The sequence below is a fragment of the Salmo trutta genome, chromosome 17 (assembly GCF_901001165.1).
Source record: "Salmo trutta chromosome 17, fSalTru1.1, whole genome shotgun sequence".
Classification (NCBI taxonomy): Eukaryota; Metazoa; Chordata; class Actinopteri; order Salmoniformes; family Salmonidae; genus Salmo; species Salmo trutta.
Genome location: NC_042973.1, coordinates 34,814,859 through 34,832,224, shown reverse-complemented (window position 1 = coordinate 34,832,224; position 17,366 = coordinate 34,814,859). Strand labels below are relative to the sequence as shown.

The 17,366-nt window shown below is 42.1% G+C and overlaps 2 protein-coding genes across 2 annotated transcripts; both read left to right on the top strand.

Moving 5' to 3' along the window:
• The first annotated feature begins 2,707 nt into the window (after window positions 1–2,707).
• LOC115152099 (proline-rich protein 5-like) lies at window positions 2,708–13,067 on the top strand. Its single transcript, XM_029696616.1, has 11 exons — window positions 2,708–2,974; window positions 4,740–4,867; window positions 8,690–8,815; window positions 9,197–9,277; window positions 9,889–9,937; window positions 10,055–10,112; window positions 10,359–10,450; window positions 10,715–10,855; window positions 11,124–11,262; window positions 11,365–11,652; window positions 11,807–13,067. Exons 2-11 carry the CDS (start codon window positions 4,740–4,742, stop codon window positions 12,058–12,060), a joined length of 1,356 nt encoding a protein of 451 aa, XP_029552476.1. The 5' UTR covers window positions 2,708–2,974; the 3' UTR covers window positions 12,061–13,067.
• Window positions 13,068–13,245: 178 nt separating this feature from the next.
• LOC115152108 (transmembrane protein 60) lies at window positions 13,246–14,929 on the top strand. Its single transcript, XM_029696630.1, has 2 exons — window positions 13,246–13,421; window positions 13,864–14,929. Exon 2 carries the CDS (start codon window positions 13,938–13,940, stop codon window positions 14,340–14,342), a length of 405 nt encoding a protein of 134 aa, XP_029552490.1. The 5' UTR covers window positions 13,246–13,421; window positions 13,864–13,937; the 3' UTR covers window positions 14,343–14,929.
• Window positions 14,930–17,366: the final 2,437 nt, after the last annotated feature.

Below are 17,366 nucleotides of genomic sequence, written 5' to 3'. Positions count from 1 at the left end.
TTCATAGCCATGATAACCATGGCTATGAACGCTTAGAATCCAACCTTACTGAAATGTTTTTCCTATCACTCTCTATTGGCCTCGGCCTACTCGCACACTTAGGATCCCTCACCCTGAACCATCTTCCTCTACTACTCTCTTCGCTGACTCAGCATACCACACCTTCTGTGCTACTCGGATTCTGGCAACCTCGGCCCGCCTTTCTCTCATCGGACACCATAGGTACACCTACAGTTAACGCGCACAGCTTTTTCCACTGATACTACACATTCCTCTGTTTCAATAAAGGTTAAATAAAGTCCTGCACACTTCTCACATCTAGGAATCTCCCTCCTACACTCTGCTGCAACATGACCATACGCTTGGCCCCTAAAACACTGTAATGAATTAGGGACTAAAGCTCTCACGGAATAACTGACACATCCTAGCTTGACTTTGTCGGGTAAAGACTCTGCATCAAAACTCAGCAGGACAGACAGTGTCTTCTCTGTTTCACTACACTCTCCACAGGATCTGCGTTGCACCAAACAGTAGGTGTCACAGACACCAGGAATCTACCATTTCTGTTGGTCCTCCTCAACACTGTGCCACTCCAGTTATCACTCCCTTCAATGGCACCCTGCTCCGGAGAGCAAAGCATGTCCCAGGTCTTGTCCCGAGGCGTGTGGTAACGAGCACCCACAAGACACACAAGTCCACTTCATCTGCTGTAATAGCAAACTGTTCAAATGGTTGTTGTATCTTCAATTTGTCTCCATGTTGTGCCGACAAAAGAAATGTACTCTACAAACCGTCATTACCCATCCCGAATTTGACCCTAGTCAAACCCCTTCGCTTTGCTCATTGGTCGTACGCGGGTTAAGTGGGTTTGTACAGTATTTTTAAGGATGTTAGGATTTGTGCATTCATGTCCTAAATGAATCATCATCATCATTAATTCATATGTCATTGTTTTCAGTCACATCGATAGCCGTATATGTGAAAAATAAATAACCCTTGACCCTAGGCGACGTAAAAATATTTATAATCGCAGTTTCTCGACCAACCTTGTGCCAACCCTGACTGACTGCACTAAAGTGGCCCCGCCACTCGTGTCATGATGATGTGACAGCTGGCACAGAGGAGAGCCCTCTCTGCTGTGCTTAAACTGGGTGAGATTGGGGTCAATGCTGGATATAGAGCAGCATGTTTCTAACCCCATTAGTCAGGACTTTATAGGGAGATAGTGGTCATATTCAAAATGTGAATTACACATTACATCTAGGCTACAGAAGCCCACAATAATGTAGCCTGATAGCCAAGAAAATATTGCCGTGTGTGTGTGTGTGTGTGTGTGTGTGTGTGTGTGTGTGTGTGTGTGTGTGTGTGTGTGTGTGTGTGTGTGTGTGTGTGTGTGTGTGTGTGTGTGTGTGTGTGTGTGTGTGTGTGTGTGTGTGTGTGTGTGTGTGTGTGTGTTTGAATCTGACTGTTCAGTTCTGTTTTACTCTAGTATAGTCCACTTGTAAACAGTCATTGTTATGGAGACAGACCAACAAAGGTCCAGACCTAAACATCCTAAGCACCAAGGATGGGCCTACAGAAAAAAGATCTGATTTTACTCAATTTTATGAAGTTCCCTCACTGAGCGTGTACGTGAGTGAAGATGAAAGTAATGCTGTAAAGTACTTAAGTAAAAATACTTTAAAGTACTACTTAAGTAGTTATTGGGGGAATCTATACTTTATATATATTTATATTTTGGACAACTTTTTCCTAAAGAAAATTATGTACTTTTTACTCCATACATTTTCCCTGACACCCAAAAGTACTCATTACATTTTGAATGCTTAGCAGGACAGGAAAATGGTCCAATTCACACACTTATCTTGAGAGCATACCTGGTCATCCCTACTGCCTCTGATCTTGCGGACTCACTAAACACAAATGCATTGTTTGTAAATGATGTCTGAGTGTTGGAGTGTGCCCCTGGCTATCTGTAAATTAAAAATAAATTAAAAATTGTCCTGTCTGATTTGCTTAATATAAGGAACTTTAAATTATTTATACTTTTATTTTTTAATCTTAAGCATATTTTAGCAATTACATTTACTTTTGATACTTATTAAGTATATTTAAAACCAAATACTTTTAGACTTTTACTCAAGTAGTGTTTTACTGAGTGACTTTTACTTCTGTCATTTTCTATTAAGGTATCATGACTTTTACTCAAGTATGACAATTGGGTCCCTTTTCCACCACTGGTAAATAGTTACAGCCTGTAACTGTGTAACTAGGAAAAATTGTTACTAGTCTAATTCAAAACTATTCAGCTCTCTGAAAAGGGAATGTGTAGGCTATTACATTACAAATTATGTACAATAAATTGTAGAAGAGTGCTGTAATATATAATATAAACATCTATAGGCCTAATTTAAATTGCGCATCCTGATCATTCTTTTCCTTTTTACAACTTCCTTGCTTGAATGAGAATGTTTATCTCGTCCACACCACAACACCAGACACCAAAACGCGCGTACACGCTCACATGCCGCTTTCAAGACAACTGATAACTCGGGAAAGTCGGAAATGTCCAACTTGAAAACTCGTTACTACTTGAAAAATGTCTGAATTGACCAATAGAAATTCTCTACGCAAAAAAAAAACATATAGTTAAACTCGGAGATTCCGCGTTTCCGAGTGGTCTTGAAAGCACCAACAGACGCAAAACACGCAAGGCGTCTGGTCCAGTGGATCGGATCTCGTCAAAACAACACGGGTGCGAGCATGCATGCTCATGGAATGACTCCCGCAGCATAGGTCGCTGGCGCACCCCACAACTGCACCCCAATGGCTGTTTGGTCAGTGCAGACTGGGAATCAACAATGAGATAGACTATGGTGTTTATTGCTGATAGGCTATACATCAATGCTAGTGATCATCCATATATGATATCCATATCATTATATTATAAGCAACACGACCAGGAGAGAGAACGGTGAGTACGTAGCGTGCTATGGATGTGTGTGTACAGTGAACTTTGAATGATAGCCTACTGGGTAGGCTATTTATGGTCACATTTTTAAGGTATGGGCGTCTGTTGATTGGGAAATCTAAGATAGTCTACTGTCGCATTGTTTACATGGGCTAGTTTGTTTGCATATCCTGTAGCACATGTTAAAGTTGTCTACTCCACGTACGCATTGTAATGTAGGCTACGTTCCTCCCTGTGACATGGCCATCGTGTTCTATGATGAGGATATATTTGGAATACATTTCCTTTGTGTAGGCTGTACACATCAAATATCGTATAAAAATATATATAAAGCAAGGATATTATTCTGTAGTCTAGGGGTTCGCAATTAATTAACGAGGTAAATGCCCTCGTTTGCAAATTAAAGCGATCGATCTCTAGATTGTTATGGAAGAAAAGGGACCTCAGCCGCTCCGCAAGAACAAATGCAGAATATCCGAATGAATATCCAGACTGGCGTGGCATGCGGGGCAGACAGTCCGAAGGGAGTGTGTGTGTGTGTGTGTGTGTGTGTGTGTGGGTGTGTGTGTGTGTGTGTGTGTGTGTGTGTGTGTGTGTGTGTGTGTGGAGTCTGCGTCTGCTCCAACGACCAGTTTACGCAGAGACAACAACACACGCCTGCCATACATAGAGAATACACATTGCCCCAACCCCTGGACAGCCCCAGACGTGCTTGGATCCTCTCATCCTCCAATTATTAATTATTAGATTAATCTGCAGATTGTAATCTCCAGTCACAATTATTAGGCTACAGTATGACATTAAGTAAATGGTACCACTGGAAGTAGGTTTTGTTAGTTGAATGAATGACTCTTTTTTTAAAATTGGGTTGTAGGTTCCTATTCAATCATTACTAAATTACTGTATTTTTTAGGAACTGTCGTTACAAATTGCAACAGCCCTATGTACCAATATCCTTTGTGCATACGCAACAGTGAAGCCTGGTTATTGTGTAGCATTAGACCTGTGTAATATTGGAAGAAATGTATCTCTAATTTTCTTTCGTCTCAGATACGCCCACTGCATGACGTTTTTATGATCAAAACAACTCTTTATTGATACTCTTTGTTAAATTAACAGAGCGCCTAGACTGTCGTTTTTCCAAATAACCAGCTGATGGCGCCCTAGTATTATTTGTCACATCATTGGACGACACCTTGACATACTATCAATGGAAGACCCATCACATGCAAAATATTATAAACTAAAACTAACCCTTGTATTTCTATTGTGTGTGCATGCGTGTGTGTGTGTGTGTGTGTGCGTGCGTGTAGACTGAATGACTTTGAGTTAGCAGTGAGTTATCCTTAAACACCCTTTTGATTTCAAAATACCACTGGTGTTACACTTCTCAAATGACAGGCTGCTACAGCAACAGTATCCAGTGATAGAGAGAACATTCAATGCCAGGCTGTTCAGAGTTCACTGTGGTTTTGACTGCTCGCTCTCTCTCTTTCCATGTGTTCAATGTTTCCTGGTTGGCTAGCTGCTGTGACATAATAATAATCTATAAAATATAGAGCTGACAGACACAATCAAGTTCCTATTCTGCATGATGAAGGGAAATGCCTGTTCTGTATAATACTATAATACGGTTCTTTCTGAGAATTTGTCACTTTGAAACCTGAACCCAACCTGAATAATAAGACCCTGGTGAGTCAAGGTTTTCTTGCAGTTACTTGTGTTGATGAATTTTATGTTGTTGTTTTCTCAATGTTTCTTTTGGCAGATGCTGGATGGACTCCGGCGGAGGCACGGCTCTCGCCCTTCCCCCCGGCCCCTGTCACTCAACTTCACCACCTTCTCAGCCCCGCCCCCAAGCCCTGATATTGACAGCAATCATCATCCAATCAGGAGGTGAGGATCAACTCCAAGGATTAACATTCAAAATGTGCCTTCTGGTTAGCCCTCTTATGAGGTTGGTCATAAAACTAAAGTGAGTCTGAAATCAACCCCTAGCCCCATTCCTTATGTAGTGGATGGCAGATGGCACTACAGAGAGTTACCCGACAATCTTATTGGTACAACTACCATGGAACTAACTGGAAACTTGAAAGAAATTGATGGGTGTCATAGGGCAGAATTACATTGTGGTGGCATGTTATGGGTATGCTTGTCATCGGCAGGGACTGGGGGGTTTGTTAGGATCAAAATCAATATGAAAGGAGCAAAGCCCAGGTTAGAGGAAAACCCACCTCAGTCTTCTGAAAGCCTAACATTGGGATAGTTTTATTTTTCAGTGAGAGAATCACACAAATGATAATGCCAGACACAACAGAATGGTTTTCCAAGACGTGTTGAGTGTTCCTGAGTGGTCTAGTCTCAGTCCTGACTTAAATTTGCTTGAAAATCTGAGACAAAGTTTGAATATTGCTGTCCATCAATGATTCCCAGCCAAATTTAATGAGGTTGAGCAATTTTTATAAAGACAATGGATATACACTACCGGTCAAACGTTTTAGAACACCTACTCATTCAAGGGTTTTTCTTTTCTTTTTACTATTTTCTACATTGTAGAATAATAGTGAAGACATCAAAACTATGAAATAACACATATGGAATCATGTAGTAACCAAAAAAGTGTTAAACAAATCAAAATATATGTTATATTTGAAATAGCCACCCTTTGCCTTGATGACATCTTTGCAAACTCTTGGCATTCTCTCATCCAGCTTCATAAGGTAGTCACCTGGAATGCATTTCAATTAACAGGTGTGCCTTCTTAAAAGTTACATTTCTGTAATTTCTTTCCTTCTTAATGTGTTTGAGCCAATCAGTTGTGTTGTGACAAGGTAGGGGTGGTATACAGAAGATAGCCCTATTTGGTAAAATACCAAGTCAACATTATGGCAAGAACAGCTCAAATAAGCAAAGAGAAACGACAGTCCATCATTACTTTAAGACATGAAGGTCAGTCAATATGGAACATTTCAACAGTTTTGAAAGTTTCTTCAAGTGCAGTCTCAAAAACCATTAAGTGCTATGATGAAACTGGCTCTCATGAGGACCACCACAGGAATGGATTACCCAGAGGTACCTCTGCAGCAGAGGATAAGTTCATTAGAGTTACCAGCCTCAGAAATTGCAGCCCAAATCAATGCTTCGCAGAGTTTAAGTAACAGACACATCTCAACATCAACTGTTCAGAGGAGACTGCGAGAATCATGGTCAAATTGCTGCAAAGAAATCATTACTAAAGGACACCAATAAGAAGAGACTTGCTTGGGCCAAGAAACACGAGCAAGGACATTAGACTGGTGGAAATCTGTCCTTTGGTCTGATGAGTCCAAATTTGAGATTTTTGGTTCCAACCGCTGTCTCTCTGTGAGACGCAGAGTAGGTGAACAGATGATCTCCGCATGTGTGATTCCCACCGTGAAGCATGGAGGAGGTGGTGTGATGGTGTGGGGGTGCTTTGCCGGTGACACTGTCTGTAATTTATTTAGAATTCAAGGCATACTTAACCAGCATGGCTACCACAGCATTCTGCAGCGTTACGCCATCCCATCTGGTTTGGGCTTATCATTTGGTTTTCAACATGATAATGACCCAACCACCTCCAGGCTGTGTAAGGGCTATTTTACCAAGAAGGAGAGCGATGGAGTGCTGCATCAGATGACCTGGCCTCCACAATCACCTGACCTCAACCACATTGAGATGGTTTGGGATGAGTCAGACCGCAGAGTGAAGGAAAAGTGCTCAGCATATGTGGGAACTCCTTCAAGACTGTTGGAAAATAATTAAAGGTGAAGCTGGTTGAAAGAATGCCAAGAGTGTGCAAAGCTGTCATCAAGGCAAAGGGTGGCTACTTTGAAGAATCTCAAATATAAAATATATTTTGATTTGGTTCAACACTTTTTTGGTTACTACATGATTCCATATGTGTTATTTCATAGTTTTGATGTCTTCACTATTATTCTACAATGTAGAAAATAGTAAAAATAAAGAAAAACCCTTGAATTAGTAGGTGTTCTAAACCTTTTGACCGGTTGTGTATATTGCCCTCAGAGTTCTGCAAAGTTGGTAAAATCTTACTCCACATGATTCCCAGCTGTAATGGCTGCCAAAGGTGCTTCCAGCAAGTATTAACTCAGCGCAGTGGAGACTTATCCAATTATGATATTTCAGTTTTATTTTTTCTGAATTTGGAAAATGTTCTAGAACTTTCTTTTACTTTGACTATGTGGAGTAGGTTATGTAGATCTATAGGATAAATGTTGCTTTAATCCCTTTAAGATGTAACTTTAAAGCAGCAAAATGTGAAAAAAGTTCAAGGGGGTGTAGACTTTCTTTAGACACTGTCATCAAATCAAATTTGATTGGTCACATGTGCCAAATACAACAGGTGTAGACTTTACAGTGAAATGCTTACTTATGAGCCCATTCCCAACAGTGCAGAGTTAAAAGTAAGACAACTATTTGCTAAAAATAAAAGGAAATAACGAGACTGTACGCAAGGAGTACTAGTACTGAGTAGGTGTGCAGGGGTATGAGGTTGTTGATGTAATTGAGGTAATACATCATGTACCTGTGGGTAGGGGTAAAAGTGACTAGGCAATCAGGATATATAATAAACAGAGTAGTAGCAGCGTATGTGAAAGTGTGTATGTAGGGTGTCAATATGCAAGTGTGTGTGTGTGTGAGCGTATGTAGTATGTGTGTGTGTGAGATAGAGAGCGAAAGAGAGAGAGCCTCAACCAAAAAACGGAGCAAATTGGAACGCTATCTGACCCTAAACAGAGAGTACCCAGTGGCAGAATACCTGACCACTGTGAAAGACCCAAAATTAAGAAAATCCGTGACTATGTACAGAGTAGGTGAGCATAGCCTTGCTATTGAGAGAGGTCGCCATAGGCAGACCTGGCTCTCAAGAGAAGACAGGATATGTGCCCACTGTCCACAAAAGTGGAAACTGAGGTGCACTTCCTAACCTCCTGCCAAATTTATGACTACATTAAATATGCATATTTCCCAGATTACACAGACCCACAAAGAATTTGAAAACAAATCAAACATTGATAAACTCTCATATCTGTTAGGTGAAATACCGCAGTGTGCAGTATCACAGCAGCAAGATGTGTGACCCGTTGCCATGAGAAAAGGGCAACCAGTGGAACACATTGTAAATACCACCAATATTTATCTGTTTGTTTATCCTCCCCCATTATTTGTGCTACAACTATTTGCACATTGCTAAAACACTGTAAATAGCTGATAATATAGCACTTGAAATGCCTTTATCTTTTTTAAACCTTTTTGAGTGCAATATTTACTGTTAAATTTGTTTCTTCTCATGTTTATTTATTTCACATGCTTTGGCAATGTAAACATATGTTCTGCATGCCAATAAAGCCCTTTGAATTGAATTGAGAGAGAGAGAGTAAAGTCACACCATGACCCACCCCAGCTCTGATAGTCCCTCCTTCCTCCTCCTCCTCTCTCTCTCTCTTCTCCTCACTCTCTCATTCAGTCTTCTGCTCTGGTCTCTGCCTCGACCAGATGCCAGATGTCTCTCTTTCCCTCTTTCACATTGCACTATTTCTTCCTTCTCTTCTCATGCCCTCTCTCTACTCCCCTATTTTCATTCTCTTCTAGTATTTCAGACTCTAGTCTTTGCTTGAGTTCAATACTTAGTGTGCTGTCTCTCTCTCTCTCACCCTCCCTCTCTGCCGTCATGAGGACTCTACACAGGCTGAAGTTGATGAGCTCCCCCAGTCTCAGTGAACTGGGAAAGAGTGAGAAGGGATCACCGGAGGAGAGAGGAGAGAAACAGAAGAGGGCCGGGGCCAACGCTACCTGGAACAGGTATGCTGCAGCCTGACCATGCATGTAGTCTGTGCTTGTTACAGATGTAGGATCTTCATTTGATCACCCTCTTGCAGGATAACTTTACTCCAATGCAGGAAATGTAAAACATGTATTGTATTTCAAGTTTATCATTTCCACTTAGACATTTCAGATTTCCCGTACGAAAAATGCATCAACCCCTACAATAATGTTTGTTAATTATAATCCATATAATAACTAACATTTATTTTCCTGCTTTAGCAAACTCGCTCAAATTCAGATTCTACATTTGTATGAATATGAACTATCATCTAATGGGTAAATGTAATCTAAACAGTACATGCTGATGTGTGTGTGTGTGTGTGTGTGTGTGTGTGTGTGTGTGTGTGTGTTCACTAGCATCCACAATGCTGTCATTGCCGTCTTCCAGAAGAAAGGTCTGTCTGACAATGAACTCTATGTCCTCAACGAAGGTGTCAGGTGAGTTCTAAACACTAACAAACACACACACACCGGTTTGCTAACATGGCATTTGTCTGCTGCATATGTGTGTGTGTGTGTGTGTGTGTGTGTGTGTGTGTGTGTGTGTGTGTGTGTGTGTGTGTGTGTGTGTGTGTGTGTGTGTGTGTGTGTGTGAAGCCATATGGCCTTGCCAGATGTCTCATTATCTTTCCAGACCTGACATTAGAGCCATCAGTTGTGTCATATCAGCCTCCATTATAGCCTAGTAAACAACTGAAATCACACGCATCACACACTTGGAGAGCTGAGTCAATCATAGGGTCTATTCCTAACACTGTTTCAACATATACTTATACCACTGGAAACAAACAGGAACAGTACGTTTAAAAGAGAAAGCTGGGTTGCACTTACCCAGATACCATGCAGTTATATGACATTTACTGTACATTCCTTGGTGTGAATACATGTACCTACACAGTAATATACATGTACTTAACCAATAATATACTATCACCTAATTTTACATAGTTGGTTTTGAAGCTTTTGCCTGTTTTGTGTTGTCAGTGTATTGCGCTAGTCAAATGTACCCTATAGCTCTAGTGGGTGAACTCTGGTCTTTGTTTACTCAGATACCTATTGAAAACAGAGCTGGGGTCGTTTTTCACAGAATACCTCCAGGTAAGTGATGGTTCTGCTAAATGGTGAAATAATATCATGGATAGATTGTTTCTGATTGAGCCATAATATCATTATTCTTTTCCAAAAGTTCTTTCATTGAACCTCTCTGTCCCTCAGAACCAGTTGCTGACAAAGGGCATGGTCATTCTACGGGACAAAATAAGATTCTACGAAGGTATTTGTGGTGTCTCACTGTTAATTGTATATTAGTAGATGTGTTTACAGTGTGACACAGTAGAGAGCAGTCAGTGCTCCAGAGAAGAATAGTTGAACTGAAGCTTACGTTATCTTTGTCAGGGTCTGTGATGTTCTGTGTTTAACACGCCAAAGTAATCTGAGGCCGTAGGTCCCAAGCAGCTGTGCATTGTGAGATTATTCTCTTACTAACAGCAGACGGTTTGTTCCTCCTGTCGGTGTGCAGGTCAGAAGTCACTGGACTCTCTGGCAGAGACATGGGACTTCTTCTTCTGTGATGTTCTCAACATGCTGCAGGCCATCTTTCACCCAGTACAGGTATCAATCCCCTGACTCTTCTCCTCCATCTCGCTGTCACTGTCTCAGTCTCTATGTCACTCTGTCCTGACGCTCCTCTAACCTGCTCACCCTCAATCTTTTTCTCTCTCTCTTTCTCTCTCTGTATTTCTCTCTCAGCAGACAATAAATAAGAATATTCTCTCAGGTATTTAAAGCTACGTCTTCATAATGTTACATACCCCTCTCCTCACCCTTCGCTCCATTCTTCTGTCTATCTCTACCCTTCTCCTCTCCTGTCTGCAGGGTAAGGAGCCCAATGTGAGACAGCTGGCTCTGCTCCACTTCAGGAACACCATAGTTCTGAGTGTGAAGCTGGAGGATGCTCTGTCTCGGCCCCGCGCCCGCATTCCCCCCTCCGTCACACAGATGCTGCTTATACTGCAGGTAGGTACAGTATGGCTCTCTCTCATTCTCTCCCTATCGCTCACTTATTTAATCTCTTTTTCTCTCTCTCTTTCACTGTCTTTTTCACTGTCTTTATGTTTCCCCTTTATATCTTTGAGTTGTTTTGTCTCTCTTTATTTCTCACACACACACACACACACACACACACACACACACACACACACACACACACACACACACACACACACACACACACACACACACACACACACACACTCGCTCTGACCTTTCTCCTCTCTCCCTGTAGGGTGTCCATGAGTCGCGGGGTGTGAGTGAGGACTACCTGCGGCTGGAGTCTCTGGTCCAGAGGGTGGTCTCGCCTTACCTGGGCACCCACGGCCTCTACTCTGGAGACGGCAGCGTGGCACACTGCTCCTGTGTGCTGGGTAAGAAGCATACACTGCGTTGTTCACTCTTCTCCCACTATGTTTTCTCTGTCCTTTGCTTTATTTTTTCTTTCTCTTACACACTATGTCCCTCCCTCACAGAGAAGCGTTTGCAGTGGTGCTGGCCTAAGCAGCCTGTGGACCAGCCGTCTAAGAACCCTGTGGTCCGTTCTAAGAGTTACAACATCCCTCTCCTCCTGACGCCCGTGGCAGAGTATGACCCTGATGCCAGCTCGGTGGGCAGCGGGGGCATCCGACGCCACTCTGCCTGTGAGATCATCTCCTGCCTGGAGGAACAGGGGCTGGCCTACGCTGACATGGCCTCCAGGTCCGACGCATCCACCTCCAGCGCCTCTGCTAACAGGCTCTGTGTGGTTCCACAGTTCAGAGGTAGGTCATCTGTCCTCCTCACTAGGTTTACGTTATGCATACACTACAAACTGCAAACTTCCAGAGGCGCAGGATGGAAAGGTTAGAGTATTAAAAATAAGAAAATACTCTTGCCAGACTGATTGATCCTAACCCACAACCTTCCCTCTGTCAGGAACCATGGAGTCTGCTCCCCCCTCCCCCTCCATCCTCCCCCTGCACTCCCCAGGACCCCTCCATGGGACGGAGGCAACAATGACCCTTACGGACATGGACAAGGCTGCCCCCTCCTCTCCACGCAGCGGATCCTCCAGCCCGGAGACCGTCATTGGACAGGTGCTGGAGTCCCTGGACTTAGATTCAGACGGGAAATTCATAGAATTCCCAGCCCCGCTGCTCAGAGTCAATGAGATATGGTCGGGAGAGTAGGCAGAGCACTGAGTAGAGGGAATCATGGGTAGCTTGCCCTCCCCAAATATCTTATCTTTGACATTAGGGGGAAAATTCTAAACTGACCTTAGATCAGTGGCTAGGCTAGAGGCAACCTAGACCTAAAAAGACATGGTTAAGTGCACTCCATACTTCTCCCCACAAGAGGCCTATTTTTAGTCAGCATTTACTTAGAGATAAAACAAACTTTTCTAAGCATTTGATTAGATCTGAATATATCTGCTTTTTTGGGATGCTTATGTTTTGTGTGTTTTGAAACTTGACTCTCACCACTATGATGCCATACCTTGTAGGCCCTTGGATGTGGGCCCTAGGATTGTGTCTGGGTTTTCATCTACAAAACTTGGAGAACTGCAGTTACCATAACATTCAAAGATAAAAGTAGCTTTTGGAGTGAATACACTATGTGAATGTAATTTGGTCACATCTTGCTTCTCATTCTAAGAACCTGCCTAGTCCAATCTGTGTTAACCTGGCTTGTCCCATCTGTATGTACCTCTTCCTCTGTATGTTTTTTTACTGTCATGCCAAACATGACATGTATGGTGTGACAATGATAGAGAAGTTGGCTAAAGTACTTCTGGGACCAGTCTGTCATCCTCTTTTCAAAGGTCATAAAGCATTCATGTTATGTATTACCCATAGAAACTAAATATTGAACTGTAATTGTTGTTTACTGTTTACTTATGATGAGAAAATTAGGGTTTAACGATAATTCATGTTGTCTCATTTACTGTGTTGTGTGGCACTTCAACTGTAAATAAATCGTTTTTTTAGGACAGCTAGGTATTGTGAAGTAAGCTTTTTAACTTAACTTGTGATTTCAATAAGGGCTTTTTAACTGAAGCTATTTTTATGATGTTTTACCTCAACCGTTTTTTAATACTTAGCTTTTTTTGACAATCTGTAATGAGACATTTTTATCCAAGGTTGTAATTATCATTCATTTGTGATATCAGATTTGAATAAAAATTATAATGGCTAAGTACAGATTTCCATTGCCTTAAAATATATATATTTAGTCCATTTACTTAATTTATACCATTGACTGAGCTAAACAAATATGAACACATTTTGTGTACTTTACGGTAATGCTCGGTTTCACGTATTTCTTTTCCTTCAATCAGAGGGCTGTTTTGTATGATTGACAGAGAATGGCCAATCCTAGTGGATAATGGCATGGTAAAAAAAGGTTTTTAATAACGACAACCGGAAGATAAACCTTCGAAAAATCCCCGAGACACTTTTCGTTTTTATCGTAACGGAAAGTGCAATAAAATACAAGATTGTCTATGATATGGATTTTTAAAGATACTTAGGTGACAAATCCTCCGATCCAGGTAAGGAGAATGTTGGCTGGCCATATGTGAGTTCGGCTAAATTTAGCTTGCTAGCTAACTGTAGCTGCTAAGCTAATGCTAACCAATATTGTTGTCATGCATTTATTTGACTAAATATAAATCGCAATGTATCCAACGCAAGCTAGATAATCTGATCATGATGATCGCCCATTAGAAGAAGTGTGTCAATTAGTTAACGTTAGTGTGCTTGCAGACTCAGACTGCACGTTGAAGAGACTAGTTAGCTACAGTAGTTAATGTTAGCTACCTACAGCATACTCCAATACGTTTAGCATGCCGTCACCCCACAAACAAAATAAGCATTGCCAGGAAGACAAGATTGCTATACCTTCCTATCACAACCTGTACAATCTGGTATGTTAGCTAGTATTGTCTCACATTTTAGGTGTGTATGTCACTCATGTATGTCTCCTATCTTCAGGTTCTTCTCACTCTTGACTTGCCAGTGCCACAGTGTTAACGTTCCCCCTCCAGGGCACCACCCCCATCCCTTAAATGAGAATGTCTCTGGCCCAAAGAGTCCTCCTGACCTGGATCTTCTCCCTCTTCTTCCTCATCATGCTGGTCCTCAAACTGGATTCCAAGATCCCTTGGAACTGGTTCCTCATCTTCCTCCCCGTATGGATTTTTGACACCATCCTCATCCTCATGCTCGTGGTGAAGATGGCGGGTCGGTGCAAGCCCGGCTATGACCCGCGTGGAGGCCAGCAGAACCTGCGACGGAGGGTGTGGTACCTAGTGGCCATGCTGCTGAAGCTGGGCTTCTGTCTGACGCTGTGCGCCCGGCTGGAGAGGCTGATGGAAATCTGGCTCAGTGTGGTGTGTGTCCCCCTCTGGGCCCTGCTGGTCGGGGCCATGGTGGAGCTGGGCTACAGTGTCTTTCACTACTGCAGAGAGTGAGAGGATGAGGGAGAAAGATGGAGATTGATTTTATTTACTCCGTCTAGGATATAAAGACTGCAAGTTAGTCTGTAGGGGAGATGAATGGGAGATTATTGTAATCCACTGTAGGAGAAACTGAACTGAAGAATATGGAGATGAGAAATTGTTCATTTTCACTACAGCAAAGACTGAAAGAATGGGGGGTAAATGGAGATGGAAAAGGGAATGGATTTAGCTTACTCCACTAGTACAGGATGTAAAGACCACTACAAGAGAGACTACTACAAGAGAGAGTAGTGATATGGCAATATATTTTATGGGTTTATGCTGCTTACAAATGTAATCTTTATTTCACCCTAGTGATACAGAAAGAAATGTTGCAGCCATGTTGGTCTTTGCCATGATGGACTCTGGATGAGCAGACTGGACCTCCTGACAGTCTGACTGATCTGTGCATGTGCCTTTGTTACTCTCAGATAACTGGGACTGTTAGGTCCAATGGGTTTAGATATGACCGTTGATTATGTCTTTTGAAGTGGTAGGGATCTGTTTTTCTGTGGATACCACGGAGAAACACACAAAAATAAATATTTATAATTCCTGAACTTTGCTGGGTTGGATTGGTGTAAGCATTATGACTGATTATACAGCAGTATATCCCATCTATCATTTATCTAATCACATGCAGATTAGTGACTACTTCAAAGGGAGAAATGAAGTGTACATTCTATAAGTGTTGGAACAAGGCTCTGAGTCTGATTTATAAAGAGAATTACATAACTGGTAACCTGATCCACTCCAAAGAGAACAGAGGCAGGGATTACTTGCCCTCTGGGGTGTTCTGTAAGAGGTCAGCTTATTGGTGTATCATGGACAGGACTCGTGCTGCTACTGGCAGCCAGGGCATCGGGGTTAGAAAGTGCTATAATAACTCCATGTTGTCTTCTGGGATGTTTTGTTGTTTGCTAAGGCAGAGTTTCTCAATCTAGTCCTGTGGCTCACCCAGGAGGGTGCATGTATTTGTTTTCTGCTCTAGTCAAGCACTAACACACATGACTCTACTAAGCAAGTAATCATCAACCATGTTAGCTGAATAAGGCTAATGCTTGGACCTGGGTTAGAACCAACATGTGCATATTTTTGGAGTCTCACAGGAATGGATTGAGAAACACTGTACAAAGGGCCTGTCACTGGGGTGTGCCAGGTCTGACAAAAACCTTTAGAACCTTCCCTTATTTTTTATCCGTTAAGCTACAGCCACACTCCGATGCGTGAACATGGATGAAATCAGATGATTTTCACTCAGAGGCCAGTGTATTAGGTATACCACCCTGTTCGGAAAATGGATTTCTCCTACAGGCAGTGAGTCACGTGGCCTTGGCTTGTTATATAAAGCAGTTAGACAGGCATCCAGTTACTGTTTTATTGAATGTTAGAACGAGTGACCTAAGTGACTTTGAGCGTGGTATGATCATCGGTGCCAGGCGCGCCAGATCCAGTATCTCACAAACACCCGTCCTCCTGGGCTTTTTACGCACGACAGTGTCTATCTAGGGTTTACCGAGAATGTTGCGACAAACAAAAAAACATCCAGTCAGCGGCAGTCCTTTGGGCGAAAACAGCTCATTGATGAGAGGTCAAAGGGGAATGTCAAGAATTGTGCAAGCTAACAGGCGGGCTACAAACAGACATAACAGCACAGTACAACAGTGGTGTGCAGAACGGCATCTCAGAATGCACAAGTCATCGATCCTTGTCACGGATTGGTTATTGCAGGAGATGACCACAATGGGTTTCACTCCTATCAGCTAAAAACAAGAAGAAGCGGCGCCAGTGGGCACGCCATCACCAACACTGGACAATTGAGTAGAGAAACATTGCCTGGTCCGTATCTGAACAGTGTTTCTGACCAAACCCAATAGAGCATCTCTGGGATGAGATGGAACGGGCTGTTTACAACATAAATGTACCGCATCAGCATGGACCAACATCCATGTGGAATGTTTCTGACACCTTGTAGAATCCATGCTCCGAAGAATTCAGGCTGTTCTGGAGAAAAAGGGGGGTCCGACCGGGTACAATAAGGGTGTACCTAATAAACTGGCCAGAGTGTACATCATTGTCCGTCAAAAGTACAACTTAAGTCAACTATTTTCAGATAAGTTTGTCTGTCAAAAGACTGCGTTTTTTTGTCAGAGAATCATCATCCGCTGTCATTCATCCGGCACCTATTGAAAAAGCATCGTCTCCATCCGAAATTCTCGGACACAAAATCCCATTGTGTCAGCAGCCTTACACCTATCAGATCAGGTTCCCTGAGATCTGTAGACACTGAAGGGGATTTGGGATATTCCCGGTCATGGCTTTGTCTGTAGGGCCCATGGTATGGGTTGAGAGTTCCACTTAAAATGTATATACTCATATGGCAGTAGCACTATGGAAGATTCTGTAAAGAAATGTGTGGTGTGCCTGGTATTATGTCCCGAGTGACAGACATGCATTATGTAAATCAAATGTAACTACATTATTTGGATGATTGGTGGTTGTCAGTGTGTGCGATCGGAGTTGGGGTCAATTCAGTTTAACTAAGGGATCGATTCAATCTTTATTCAGCACAATTTAAATGTAATTAGCGATTGAGCCGACCTATGCAGTGTTTATTGTGAATACTGTTTTCTAACATTGCCTTTCAATTTCAATCACGCTATAGCGCCGAACCTCCGACGCCATACAGATTGAATGAGCACAATGAAGAGACCATTGTAATATTAGGAACCTTTTATTGAAAGGTTCTGGTCAGAGTATAAATCACACTACCAAGTCTTAATCTCAGGAGATAAAAGGCATTTACAACAGTTTCTCACATACATCTGAAATAAAAACAGACTGAAAATGATATAAATAAGTTCTATGGAAAATAAAACTCAGCTTACAAAAAATATATGCATTTATGTATACATTTTCTCACATTAGTACTAGTACATCTATACTGTACAGATTCGGTACGTATCATTTACAGCCCTGTGTTGAATCATACATACA